This window comes from Onychostruthus taczanowskii, unplaced genomic scaffold (assembly GCF_017590055.1).
Source record: "Onychostruthus taczanowskii isolate IOZ18803 unplaced genomic scaffold, ASM1759005v1 scaffold31, whole genome shotgun sequence".
Taxonomy (NCBI): Eukaryota; Metazoa; Chordata; class Aves; order Passeriformes; family Passeridae; genus Onychostruthus; species Onychostruthus taczanowskii.
The window spans coordinates 4,429,018-4,442,697 of record NW_024500461.1 but is presented as its reverse complement, the minus strand read 5'-3'; the positions used below and the strand labels follow the sequence as shown (position 1 = coordinate 4,442,697).

Here is a 13,680-nt window from a genome sequence, read left to right as displayed (position 1 = left end):
ACCTACTCCACCAAAAATTGCAGGGCTGACTCACTGAGTGTTCATCTACGTATTGAAGACCTAACCATCTAGGATACATCATCCATAGCATAATTCTAATGTGATTTCCCTGATTAAATAAAGTTACACTTCACGCAGGGAAAAAAACCTAAACCCCTCCATATCTTCAGGATCCTGTCTACCAATCACAGAGGAAGCAACCAAAAATGGCAGCACTGCAGGCAGTGTCTACTCTCTGAAGTCTTGCCTGAGCCCCATACAAGGGCAAGGCTGGGATTAGATGCATCTGGCCATGGTCTGCAGGATTCTCCTTGTTGAAACGCAATACAGAAGCAATTGTACCTGCAACCCACTTAGTTTTAATCTCCTTGCTCTGTAACATTCACCTTTCTGAATCCAGTTGTCACAGCTAGCCATAAACCTTGTTATCTGAAGAGAAGTGCATGCATGCATGCCTCCATGCAGCTCATCATAACCCTGTGATAAAGCACTAATCTGGTGCAGACTAGAAAGGGAGCAGGTAACCACAGAAGGCTGCTTCCTGCACTTTCCTTACTCCCATTCAAATTCTGTTGTGATCCAGAAATGCTTAACTTCTCTGATCTGATGGGACTACCACATGAAATGAAGCAGATTGCTGCAAACTGGGACTAGAAGCAAAAAGAAAATAACCAACTAATATATACAATGATTACCAGAAAAAAATAAAAAACAAAAAAACCTCTAAGAAAGAGCAGGGAGGCTGCAGTGTACCACTGGAAAGCATAGGGCTGTAGCTGTCTCTACAACAGTGTCTTGCAAACCCCTGAACAGAGGTCTGTGCCCACAATTTAGCCAGAATAGGAAACGTTGTGAAAATGGTTTATACTTTACAGTTCTGCTACAAAATTACTCAGATAACACAGTATTTTAATATAATTTACCTTTGTGGTATGTTTGTGATGCCAGTGTACCAAATAAGTGACAAAAACTGTGACCGTGAACAGTACTGCAATAATTTTGTCATTGTGCTCTGACATACCCAGTGATGACCTGGTATTTGGATGTGACAGTTCTGCTATTAAGTCCTCATAAATACCTAAGCACACTAAAGCCAGAATAAACTTGCCAACATTTGCAGAGATTGCACTTGTACACACCCAGCCTTCGAGGTATATTTTATACTGCAAAGCTCTTAAATACCGAATCAAAGAACTACCACACCCATTTATGGCTTCCTTTGAGATGTATGCCTTTCAAAAGGACTCTGTTCCCTCAATATATACTTTTCTAGTAATGTAAACAACACAATATTGCCCTGAACATTTGTAATACTGCTCCATATATAGGGCATTACTCTTTCCCCACTTGTTCTATTTACATAAAGTTCTTTCTACTAATTTCCCTCTCCTACCTATCAACTAAAGTCTCTCAAGCTTCCAAATGAAATAACCTATCTGATCTGTGGGATTTAGGAGTTGTAGTGACCGACCCCTTAAGACCACTGTAGTTTGGCAACTTTATTTTTATATTCTGGTCTGTTTGCTTGTTTGCTTGTTTGTTTGTTTTGGGGGGATGGAGGTGCAAATTGTAGCAAACTAAACCAGAAAGGTTTGTGTGACTTATATCACATTCCACCTCCTGGAAGACAGCACCACAGGTGCTTCAAATTCAGCTCGTGACTTGAGTCCTTTGTTTTTTTTAAACAGAATAGGACATTTTAGCTCCTGGGTCTAGCCATCAGTTTGGTACTTCCCCCTCCACAAGTTTTTACCAGCCTTTTCTGACAGCAGCAGGTCACAAGGGAAAGCTCCAGGCTCAGTAATAAGGAAACTCTTACCTCTCTCAGCATGTGTATCTGGTTTGGTGCAGGTCTTGCCTGGCCCAGGAGAAGTCCCCATGAGGGACTTTTCATCTGTGAAGAGTAAAGCAGAAGTGCTAAATGGAAGTTTGCAGGTGTCAGGATGCATAATTGTCCATGTGTCTCCCCCTGTGACATCCTGGAGCCAAACTGTGTGCTCAGCTCCATGGGTCCCCAGGACACATTTCAGTGGCCGTATAGAAAACAGACAGTGGAAATTGAATTGTTCATGCCTTGGTTGAACTACTAATTGCCTCTCTTTGGAAACAAAATATAAGATAGCTGCATAGCATTTCTTTTCCTGAATATGCCTGTCCCAGGATGAAAATCTTTTTCTTATGTAATTTGCTGTCCCTGCTCTGCTCTCTGCACAGCTGATTTACCCTGCACTGTGCAAACGCAGCCCTTGTTTGCTCTTTTCATGGTCTAGAACAAGCCTTCAGTCATCCCAGGGGCAGGGTTTATTCCCATGGTCAGAACAGAGAGATTTGGTAGCAGGGGATTTCGCAAACATAGAGGAAAAGAAATCTTTAGCATTGGGAAGAGACAGCTGCTTTCTACGTTTCCTTGATGCTGTCAGGTTTGCATCCTTGTAGGATGAGTGAACAGGATGAAAATGGGACAGTGCTACTGAAGGAACATACTTTGGTGACAGCACTATGCCTCCCCAGGTAAGGCCACAAGTTAGTTCCTAATTAACCCTTCAATCAAAATGGGCAGCACTGTAAAGACATGATAGCATTTTCTCAGCAGCCTCATCTGGCTGAGAAAAAAAAGAAGAAAAAAAAAGCACTGTAAAGACATGATAGCATTTTCTCAGCAGCCTCATCTGGTGTGATGTATGTGCCCAGTATAGTGTGATACACGCTGCCACTGAACAGCAGACAACAGCAGAGAGAAACACCAGCCTGCACAACATGAAAACACTCTCTGGACACAACTGAACTCTTTGGTATTGGCAAAAAAAAAAATACAAGCACATTGTTATCTGTATACAAATAGCATGATACTTGTGCACCACGGATCAGGAGTTTTAGATAGGAATTGCTCTATTCCTTAGCTAAGGTAACAGAACCATATAAATCTACATTCCAACCAGTAAGCAGATTTATTAATTTAATCACTGCCACCAAATATAATGGCATATGTGTATTTTCATGCAATCACACACACAGTACAACTTTTATAATTTAGTCTGCTAAATTAGAATTTAGTCTGCTTTTATAATTTAGTCTTCTGGTTTTTGCCGCTATTATACAGTCCATTTTTAATTTGAAAGCTATCAAATTTACATGTAATTATAAAAAAAGTGCGCAGACACGTAGCCTTCTGTTCTCTTCATGTTTATTATTTTTAACAGACAGCTGCCCACCTGTGCTATATTTCTGTTGCCAGAAGATTGTAAATCACTGTGAAGTGATACACAGGTCAGTGCCACCAAAAGTGTCACTAACAATGGCAGCATGTGTTGGGAATGAAAAAAAGAAGAAAAAAAATAGTACAGCACTTGCCTCTGTGCTTGTCCAATACACTGTGAGTCTTGCTAAATGTGGGCCTTGCACAAGCTTAGCTTTTTCCTCTAACAAGAGAATCTAACAGCCAGTAGTGATCTGCTGTCAAACAAAACTGCTCATCTTTGCACACCCTAAGGAACAATTTGGAGGACTCGTAAGCTGCTTTCAGAAGGGAACCTTGTTTATACTACAAGGAGTCCTCCTAAAAAACTGCATGTCTGTAGTAGCTGTTAAGGATTTTAAAGCATCATTACTAAGTAATTGCTAATTACATTACTTTATTACAAGGCACAATTAAATATGTGCTTGAAGTCATCCAGCTATTTGCTGTTTCAAGGAAAGCACTTGAGTCAAAAGGATTTCCTAAATGGAGTCATTCAAGTGTTTTATTTCTCCAACTTCAGGGGTTATTTCAGATGTGAATAACTGGACATTGAATAACCTGTTAAATGTCATTTCCATAAATTGTTTGTACTTTACATACATAAAATGTTTTATAGGACATTTTTGTTCTCCCTTTGAGACGCCTTGCACTAACTACTCTTACACCAATGGTACTCCACTTTATGGACAATTTGGTCTAGGATGATTTGTGTATTTCTAGATCATGAACAGAAACCAACACAGACATACATTGATTTTTCACTTTTACTGAAACTAAAAGGGACTGTATAAAGGACTTAGAGATAAACCTGAAGGTGAGAATCACAGACTGCATGTAAAAGTACAGGCTTTTATGTTCCACCTAAAACAATTACAGGTTACACCAGGCAAAATTTAGACACATCAAAGGGAACTGAGCAGTTGGGAGTGCAGTTTCTCCTCTCTGAAGACCTTCTGAAAGTGATAAATGAAAGGAAAAAAGTAAGTTAAAATGTGAACCTCTAACTTCCAGCATCTAAAGCTGAATGATTTTTTAGCTTAACCACAGGCATTTGCTGGTTCAGTCAAAGCTGATAGTCATGATCCTCAAAATTCATACCTAAGTATGACCTGCCAGTGGAGAAACTGTCTTCACTACATTTTCCAAACTCTTGCACTTCCAGAGTTGAGTTGAATTGGCATCTCACCCAAAATCCCGATGCCAGCATGTGTTATGCTCCTTGGCCTTTCCAGCAGACAGTCCCAGAGTGCTCTTTGCTTGCCTGAAGTTAAACACTGCAGATACAGAAGGTGTCCCTGCTATTTTGATTCAGATCATCAGTGGGATGTGGAAAATGAAGTCTGGAGTCCCTGCTTTCATAAATATTGATTGATGCAACATGGGAAAGGAGTGAACAAAGAAGCAGAAAACCCTTTCCTATATATTTTATGCCCCATCTTCTTGTAGAAAGACAGACTCTCATAAAATTCTGCTTCAATTAAGTAGAAGAGAAGCATGAAGCTAAATCCTTAGAGGAAAAAAGCACCTATATATATATATATATATATATATATAAAAATTCTCATCCCTGATGTCTAATGCAAGAAGAAACTTCTTCATCAGTACCTAGCCTTCTGAGGATGCCTCTACATTGCTGCCTTAGTATTCCAGACTGTGAAGCGTCTCAGAGTGACCCAGTTGGCCTGGTTTCAAAATGTCATAGATACCTACCTTTTTGGTACTTCTCTCTCCCATTACACTATGTAGATAGCCTGTCTGTTGAATTCAGGGTCAGGGCTTCTATTACAGGGAGAGACATGAAGAAATTGGGCAAAACAAAACTAAATTTTAATCATTGTCATCCATGCAATGCTCTTGTCCTACATATCTGGCCAAGACAAGCTCAGGTCATAAGCACTCATGGAGATCTACTGGGCCCTCTACACATGCTACAAATGAGCAAAATGGTCCAAAAGCCCAGCAAAATAGGCTATTTGTTACTAATAAGCTTTGGTTGGACTGAAGAATTATTTGCAGACAAGGAAGTGGAAAAAAAAACACAAACAAAAAAAAATAAATAAACATATGTCCGTTCCCATTCAAAAATAAACATTTCAGAGCTGAAAACCTAACTGCTAGAGGCTGGGTGAATGAAGGGATCATGGCTGACAGGACTAGGTTCTTCTCACTGCTCAGGTACTACAAAAACTTCTGGAAGTTGAAGGATAATTGGTCTCCTGGTGAAGCTTGGGCTGTACATCTGGTCTCTGACAAAGCATCAGATGGTAGCATGGTTAACTGAATCTGCTCCAGCATCCCTCAGTGACTCACAGGACAGAGTGGTTCAGGCAGAAAGAGGAAAAGGGAGTGCATACATGCATGCAAACAGAAAGACAAGGTGGCACATAGCTCTCATTCTCTTTAAAGTTTTTCAGCTGGTGCATGCTGAAGGAGGTACTACTACAAATTCAAAAGGTGCTATTTGTATTTGACTGGTTTAACTCTGCTGCAGTGCAAAATCTCCTGCCTGGATCCCAGATCACCAAATACCACCCTCAGACTGTTGCCATGCAGTGAGCAGACTACAGCTACCACCACTACAAGTTTGTCTCCAGCTCCACTTCAGAAATACAACTCTCTGGAGTATGCTTTATCTAACATCTTAATGCCTTCATAAACCTACCCTTGAACATTCATAGTATTTCCATCAAAACTGAGAGTACTAATGGTAAAAAATGTCTTTAAATGCTATAATTACTTATTGTAACAGTATTTTTATACTACTAGGCAGGTATCCCATCCAAAAAATGCTTAAATAAATAAAACCAAAGGCTTCTGCCTTCTAGTTTGATCTGCCACTGCTCTGGACATTTAAACAGGGTACTCTAAACACATCAGAACAGCAAATGAAGCACCTGGTAAGAACAGGCTGGAAAGTCTTTAACGGAGAGGACAGGTCCATAGTGGGCAAGGTGAGCTGGACAACTTGCCCACGCTGAGCCATGGGACAGCCCATGGTGTGCCCAGTGAGTTGAGCATCAGTTCAAGGAAATCTCATGACTAAGGGGCGAGGCAAGGTTTGCGTAACTCTTCAGTCCCACTTTCAAGCCTCTGAAAAAGGTAGCAAGAAGGGATCCTCTCAAAATCCCTGCTGGGGAGGACATCGTTAATGCCATCTGGGTGTCAGCCTTGCTTGAAACTGCAGCGACTGATGTGCCAACTTTAATTAACATCACGGGTATTTTCTTTGTGGAACACATAGGACTGCCCATGCAACTATCTGTTCCCAGGGTCACACTCTCCAGCCACTCAGTACCTAAAGAACCTCCTTCAGCTGGGGTTACAAACAGTGAGCCCTCAAGGGCAGTAGCAGATGAAGAGAGATTAGCCTCTCCCGAACAATTTTACTTCAAAGCAGATGTTGGTGGCAGGATTAGCATTTAGGCCAGGCTGCTCCTGATTTATTGTCGCTCCTCGCTTTTCTCTTACCCATTTGCTAACCCGCACCTTGGAACCACCGCTCCCGGCTCAGCCTCCGGACCCGTGGTGCCCCCAGCCCACCGGCCCCAGGTCGCCCCCGTCCCTGGCTATCCCGGCGCCGCTCCGACGGGCACCGCAGCCCAGCCCTCCCCTCCGCCTCCCGGTGCGGCGGGGACTGCGGCGCCCTTCCGCCGGGCCGGACCGGAGGGAAGCGCAGGACGGCGGCGGCGGGGCCCCACCCGCAGGAGGAGCCGCTACGGCGGCGGGGGCCGCCAGTGCGGGCGCTGCCAGGTGCGAGGGGCCGCACCGGACCCCGCCGTGCTGGCGGCGGCCCCGGCGCTCCCCGGGAGTGGCTGCGGGCTCGTTGCTGGCGACGGACTCACGGCCGCGGCCGGGCGAGTGCGCTTCAGTCGCAGGCTACCTGGAGGAGCCGGCCGGGCCACTTTCCCCGCTCACGTTTGTGGGGGGGCCCGCCAGGCTGCAGCGGGAGCGCCTGCGGACTGCTTCTGCGGCGGGGCCGGCTCCCCGGCTGCGCTGCGTGAGCGAATAAAGCCGGGCCGCGTAGGAAGAGATTAGCTCGGGGTTTTACTCTTCACCCCCGTAGGGACCAGCCGAGGACAGAGCCTACCCGCCTCCCTAAAAATGGGATTCCCAGAACGCCCTAATGAAAAGCCGGGCCACGATCAGCTCGGGGGAACTGGGGGGAACACGGCCGGCCCCCGCGGAGTATGACTTAGGGAGCGAAAATATGGAGGGAGGGAGAGAAAAGAAAAAGTGCCATTTGTTCCGCCGGTTGCGACGGCCGCCCCGCGGCTGGTGCTGGCGGAGGGACAGGGGGAGCGCCGGGCCGCGCCCCCTCACCTGCCCCCGCCGCCCCCGCCCGCCGCGCCGCGGCTGCCGCTTGTTTGCACTCGGCTTATCCGGAGCGGAAATTCCTTTCCGTTTTTGTGAATGACAAACTCATTAACGATTCATCAACACAACCTGTTCCAGCCGGCCCGTCGCCGCGGCAACAGCCCCTTCCGCGCGCCCCCATTGGCTGTGGCGGAGAATGTATCCATTGAGCGGAGCCGCTGTTGTACCCATTGAGGAGCCGCCGGGCGCCGGGCTGCGCGGGGCCGCGGCCGAGGGGCGCTGCGGGCGGCGGCGGGGCAGCGCAGCACAGCAAAGGAGGGCAACGCAAGGCAAGGGGCACCGCCACCGCCGCAGCGCTTCCATGCTGAGCCGGGGAGCCCCGCTCGGCGGCACGTTAATTGGATTTCATTCACTCGTGGCGGAGGAAAAGCCCAAGGGCTCGGGCTGCAGCGGCGATTAGGCAGGTTCATTCAGGGATTCATTGACAGAAAAAAGAGGAGACAGGGCAGGCTGGCTGCGCGCACGCAGGCACACACACACGCGCTCACACTCACACACACGCCGGGGCCGGGGCTGCTTCTCCCTCCCCGTGACTCCACCGCCGCCCGGCGCGGGGGAAGCGGCGCGGGGGGGCTGCGTGGTTCATTTTCCTGGGGCGGAGGGAGATAAGTTGTGCGGAGTTAGAGGGGTGCAGCCCGCCCGCCGAGCCAGCCGCATGCCTCTGTGAGAGAGAGGGGCGCTTCCAGAGCACGCTCCGCTCCCCCCGTCCTTCCTCATGCTAGATACGTTCAGACCCGTCCCTTTCGCGTCGGAAATGGCGATTAGTAAATCCGTGGCGTGGCTGAACGAGCAGCTGGAGATGGGCAACGACCGGCTACTGCTGATGGACTGTCGGCCGCAGGAGTTGTACGAGTCGTCCCACATCGAGTCGGCCATCAATGTGGCCATCCCCGGCATCATGCTGCGGCGGCTGCAGAAGGGCAACCTGCCCCTGCGGTCCCTCGTCGCCAGCAGCGAGGAGGACCGGGAGCGCTTCGCCCGCCGGTGCGGCACCGACACCGTAGTGCTGTACGACGAGCACAGCCGCGACTGGAACGAGAACACGGGCGGCGAGTCCGTGCTGGGGCTGCTCCTCAAGCGCCTCAAAGATGAAGGCTGCAAGGCATTTTATCTGGAAGGTGAGAAGGGCCGCCCAGGGTTGGGGGACAGATCTCTGCCCGGGTAAGAGGGAGGGGGGGATGCGGTCTGCAGCGTTCCCCGGGCAGTGGATTGATGCGCCAAGAGAACAGCGACCTGGGTAGGGGGCTTTTCCTCCTACTCCACACCTTCCCCCCCGCCCGCGTCCATCCTTATCCTTATCATTGTTTAAAGAAACCTTGATGCTTGAAATCACTATGGTAGCGTGGGGAGGACAGGGCTAACGGGGATTCCGGCATGAGCCTGGCAGAAGGAATTGTCGCCGAGACACCTCTCCAGCGATCCCCGCAGGGCAAAGCGGTACAGAGCTTTAATCTTGAATGTGCTGAGCCCTCCACCACAGAGGACGATTTTCTTAACCCTTCCTTTAAGTTAGTCTGTCTGCGTTGATAGTGTGACATTTTTTTTCTCCGTTTTCCCGGAGCTCGAGACGGTGTAAAACATACGCTCCTTTGCAGGCAGGGCTGTACCAGGGAAGTAAGTCGACATGCCATCTTATATCAGGTTGCATTTTCTCCTCTTTGCTTTTCTCTCCAGGTGGTTTTAGCAAGTTCCAGGCCGAGTTCGCCGTGCACTGTGAAACTAACCTAGACAGTTCGTGTAGCAGCAGCTCTCCTCCTTTGCCAGTCCTGGGCTTGGGAGGCCTCCGAATCAGCTCCGATTCATCATCCGACATTGAATCTGACATTGACAGAGACCCCAATAGTGCCACCGACTCCGATGGCAGCCCTCTTTCCAACAACCAGCCTTCCTTTCCGGTGGAGATTTTACCCTACCTCTACTTAGGCTGTGCCAAGGACTCCACTAATTTGGATGTTTTAGAAGAGTTCGGCATTAAATACATCTTGAATGTTACTCCTAACCTGCCTAATCTCTTCGAAAACGCTGGTGAATTCAAGTACAAACAGATCCCGATCTCTGACCACTGGAGCCAAAATCTGTCTCAGTTCTTTCCTGAGGCCATCTCCTTTATAGGTAAGAGCCGGTTACTTGATTACATCTACATGTCAAAGGGCAGAATTCGATGTATTTTGCAGAATTCATGAATTTCGGGCGAGAAGCGGTAGCAGCATTTATGGCCGTCTCTGGGACGTGCCCCGTTCTCTGATTTTAAACCCGGCTTAAGTTGAGGGGCTGTTGGAGAGTGTGGGGGGTTATTGAGAAGTCCCGGTTAATTGTAAGGGACCTTTACAGGGTTGCACAGGCATACCTGATTTGTCTGGCTGTGGAATTCCTCCTTGAGTCATTGGTATTGGAGCTGGGGACTCAGTCCTGCGCATGTTGGGGGGATCTTCTTAAACCACTTCCTGGCGGGTGGGGGCAAAGGAGCCTGAGGTCGATAGCTTCTTTGATCGTTTTCTTTGTTGATGTTGGTTTTGGGATTGTTTCCTTTTGGTTGTTTTTTTGTTTTTTTGGTTTTTTTTTTTTTTTTTTTGTTTTTTTGTTTTTTTGTTTTTTTGTTTTTTTGTTTTTTTGTTTTTTTGTTTTTTTCCTTTTCCCGTGAGGTTGCTGAAGAACAGTATAATAAAAAGAAACTATCTGGGAATCTAACTTTAGCTTTTAAATGCAAGTTATGAATAAGCGGTGTCCCTGGCAAATATATTGCCAGAGTTTAAATTAAATCTCGTGGTAATAATGATATACCTCTCGGGCTCGGTGTCTCGGGCAGCCGGCCCTCAGACGGAGATCTGTACCCTCGGGCCCAAGGAGTTCTGGTTAAAATCTGCGCTCTCCTTCGTTTTGGGAAGGACTCAAATTGCCCCATCGGGGTACCGTGGGGTGGGCATTGCATTATCTGTTGGGAAGCTGTGCTGTAATCCGGTTGAATGATACCGGTAATAGTGGAGAATGTAGGTAATCTGAGCCTAGCAGGAAGAAATGTGGGCTAGAAGCCACAAAGAAACTAATCTCCAGGCATTGTAATGCATTTCCTATTACAAAGGAACCCATTTTCAACCAATGTTGACATCCTGTTCCTCCTAATGGGCTGTCCCCTGTGACTTCCCTCATTCTTTTAAAATGCCTGAATACCTCCATTGTTAGCTGCACAACAGTTGGAGAATAATTTAATAGACCTTTGCAGTCTGCTGGTCTGTATAAAGCCTTTCAGTGACATATTGCAGGATTTCCATGCTGGGGCAAGGGGACTGTAAGAATTTAAAGGCAAATCTCCAGGCAAAAGCCTGTCTTTTAAACCTGACTTTTAAAACAGTGTCATGCAGCGTGTCTTGCTCCCTTTGTCTCATTCTTAGTTTTCTCAGCTCTTGGACTTGGGTAGCAGGGGGAGTGGATTCCTCTCTTGTCCTGGTTTTAAGCCACTGAAGTTAACTCTTGAGTTGCACTGCTGGCCACTGGGATCAGAATTGTACTTTCTTCCTACTTGATACTAATCTCATTTGTGTTGAGAGATCAGTTACCAACCCTCTGTCTTACGTGTCCTTCTCTGCCTCTTTGTACAGATGAAGCACGGGGGAAGAACTGCGGCGTCCTGGTGCATTGCTTAGCAGGGATCAGCCGCTCGGTCACAGTGACGGTGGCCTACCTCATGCAGAAGCTGAACTTGTCCATGAATGATGCCTATGATATTGTCAAGATGAAGAAGTCCAACATTTCACCCAACTTCAACTTCATGGGTCAGCTGCTGGACTTTGAACGGACTCTGGGACTGAGCAGCCCCTGTGACAATCGGGTGCCAAACCAGCAGCTGTACTTCACCACCCCTTCCAACCAGAACGTCTTCCAGGTGGATTCCTTGCAGTCCACGTGAGCTCCCACCACCTCCCTTCTCCTGTCCATTTCATGGGATCACTCCTCAATGGTTTCTCTTTGGCAGTGATAAAGAAATGCAGCTTTCTCTTTTCCTGGCCTCTGCTGTTAACAAGCAGCTGCCAGTGCAGGCAAGGAAAGGTTACACAGTATGGAATGGGCTATTGCAAAGGGAGGGGACTGGCGAGCTCTCTGGGCAGCACCGTGGCGCCCGGCAGTAGGTGGGCAGTACGCTCATCCCTGCTCGGGCAGTAGCTGGGCTCCGAGGACTTGCCGTGTGGTAGGTGAGGCTGGACAGGCTGGACACCTGTTCTCTAGGGGCTGGAACTGTCCTTCTGCCCTCTGCTCTCAGATCTGTGACACACATCTTTGTCTTCAGTGAAGACTGGTTATTTTTGTTTGTTTGTTTTAATTTAGAGGAGCCAAAGAAAGAGATTTCAGCTTAGTGTATTTGGAGTACTTGTTTGCTAGGAGCTTGGTAGTATTTTACTTGATCAATGTAAATATTTAACCTTAAATTTATTTGCTTTTATTTTTTTTTCTTAATTCACATGTACTCAAGAAATCAATCCAAGGGACACCTGTGTTTTTGTTATTTTCATAAATTTTGCTTTGTTTGTTTGTTTGTTTTAATTGCAAAGAATATATTTGCAGCATGCTGAATTTTATTGAAGCAAGCTTTCCATGAGGGAGAAATGGCAATGGTGAGAAGTTTGCAGATCAGGTTTTGTGAGCAAGTGGAGTCTCTTCTTTCATATCTTTCTTTTCCTTGTGGTGATTTTTTTTCCCACATGCTTTTGATGTAGGTTCCATATGATATATATATATATATATATGTATATATATATACACATATATATATATTTAAATTAAATTAATTTTTTGCCTTACCTTTTGTAAATAGATCATCTGGGAGGAGGTTTGTCTTTGAATGCGAAAGATTTTTGATGACTTTTTAAAACTTTCAGATGTGCTAAACAGTGCATTACCTCTGTACAAATTCTTCAGGGAGCTTCACCTCAAATGCAATATTTTGCGTCTTTTTTTTTTTTGTATAAAACTGGAAGTATGTGCGAGCATCTGTACCTGTGTGTACGCACAGTGAACCTGCACATGGTTGCCAATAAGGGAGAGTCTAATCCACAGTGTAAAAGTTTTAAGATGGAATTTATTATAAGAATGTAAAACCTTAAATTATTAATAAATAAATAACTATTTTTGGCTATGGAGAAGCTGGCTGATTTATTCCCCTTTTCCCCTCTGTGTAGTTGTGGTTAATTGCACATACACATATGGTTACATTTAAAGGCAATAATTGCTTTCAATAGCTTTTGTACATCCCCTAAGAAAATAAAACCTTGGTTTCCCCTTTGGTCCACTGGTGCCTAAATCAATAAACAGTAAATGTGCTAGATTCTCATCTTGCTTTGGTGAAGAGAGTGCTTTTGAGGGCCTGTAGGTTAATTACAAAAAATTCCAGCATCTCTTTGCTATACTAGGGGATGCACCTGACTCTGGGCCATAATTTTTTTTCTCATTATTACTAAGAGTAAGGAGGTGTTGTTTTCTGGCTTTGTTTATGAATTCTGGTCACTCTGTTACAGATGCCAGGAGATGGGTTCATGCTCTGCTTAGCTGTCTGGCAGGAACTCATTTCACAGAGATTCATCAACAGTCTGCAGCCTGTAAATGATTTTTCTGCTGCCATTCAGCCACCTCGCAGCTTAATGAAGGCAAGGAGGAAAAGTCTATACATACACTTAGTCACCTCATTTCCTCTTTGGACCCTTCGAGCAGTTCTGTCTCTGCAGAAGGAAAAATGGGGATTATAGCAATTGCAAAACTTCCTGCTGCAACTTATATTCATTAACATCCTTCCTGATGATAACTGGCCCAAGGCAGGGTGGTGCCAAAATCTGTGTGCAGTACCATAGTGAGGGGCTGGGGCTGTCGGCTGAGGTACTGCAGAACTCCTGGCAGCCGGAGCACATTTGAAGTAATTTTAGAAACTGCAAGTGTGTGAAATGAAATGCAAACAAAACATGGGAAAAAAGTGAGTCAGTGTCTCATGCAGTGGCCTAGATTGAGTGCATAAACTGTGAAAGTAGAAGTGGGTTGCAGTTAAACTTGGCTTGTGCTAATCCAGTTTTGAACGGTTTCCGCTC

At 46.3% G+C, this 13,680-nt stretch overlaps 1 protein-coding gene across 1 annotated transcript; it reads left to right on the top strand.

Annotated features, from left to right (window-relative positions):
- Positions 1–7,755: 7,755 nt before the first annotated feature.
- Positions 7,756–12,738, top strand: DUSP6 (dual specificity phosphatase 6). Its single transcript, XM_041409844.1, has 3 exons — positions 7,756–8,730; positions 9,287–9,724; positions 11,209–12,738. The coding sequence occupies exons 1-3, from the start codon at positions 8,328–8,330 to the stop codon at positions 11,514–11,516; spliced, it is 1,149 nt and encodes a 382-aa protein (XP_041265778.1). The 5' UTR covers positions 7,756–8,327; the 3' UTR covers positions 11,517–12,738.
- The last annotated feature ends 942 nt before the right edge of the window (positions 12,739–13,680 follow it).

Bases quoted from the DNA above. Each gene is read 5' to 3' on its own strand.
- DUSP6 (XM_041409844.1), top strand. From the start codon at position 8,328: ATGCTAGATACGTTCAGACCCGTCCCTTTCGCGTCGGAAATGGCGATT. The intron at 8,731-9,286 runs GTGAGAAGGGCC...TTTTCTCTCCAG, and splicing joins CAAGGCATTTTATCTGGAAG to GTGGTTTTAGCAAGTTCCAG. The intron at 9,725-11,208 runs GTAAGAGCCGGT...CTCTTTGTACAG, and splicing joins TGAGGCCATCTCCTTTATAG to ATGAAGCACGGGGGAAGAAC.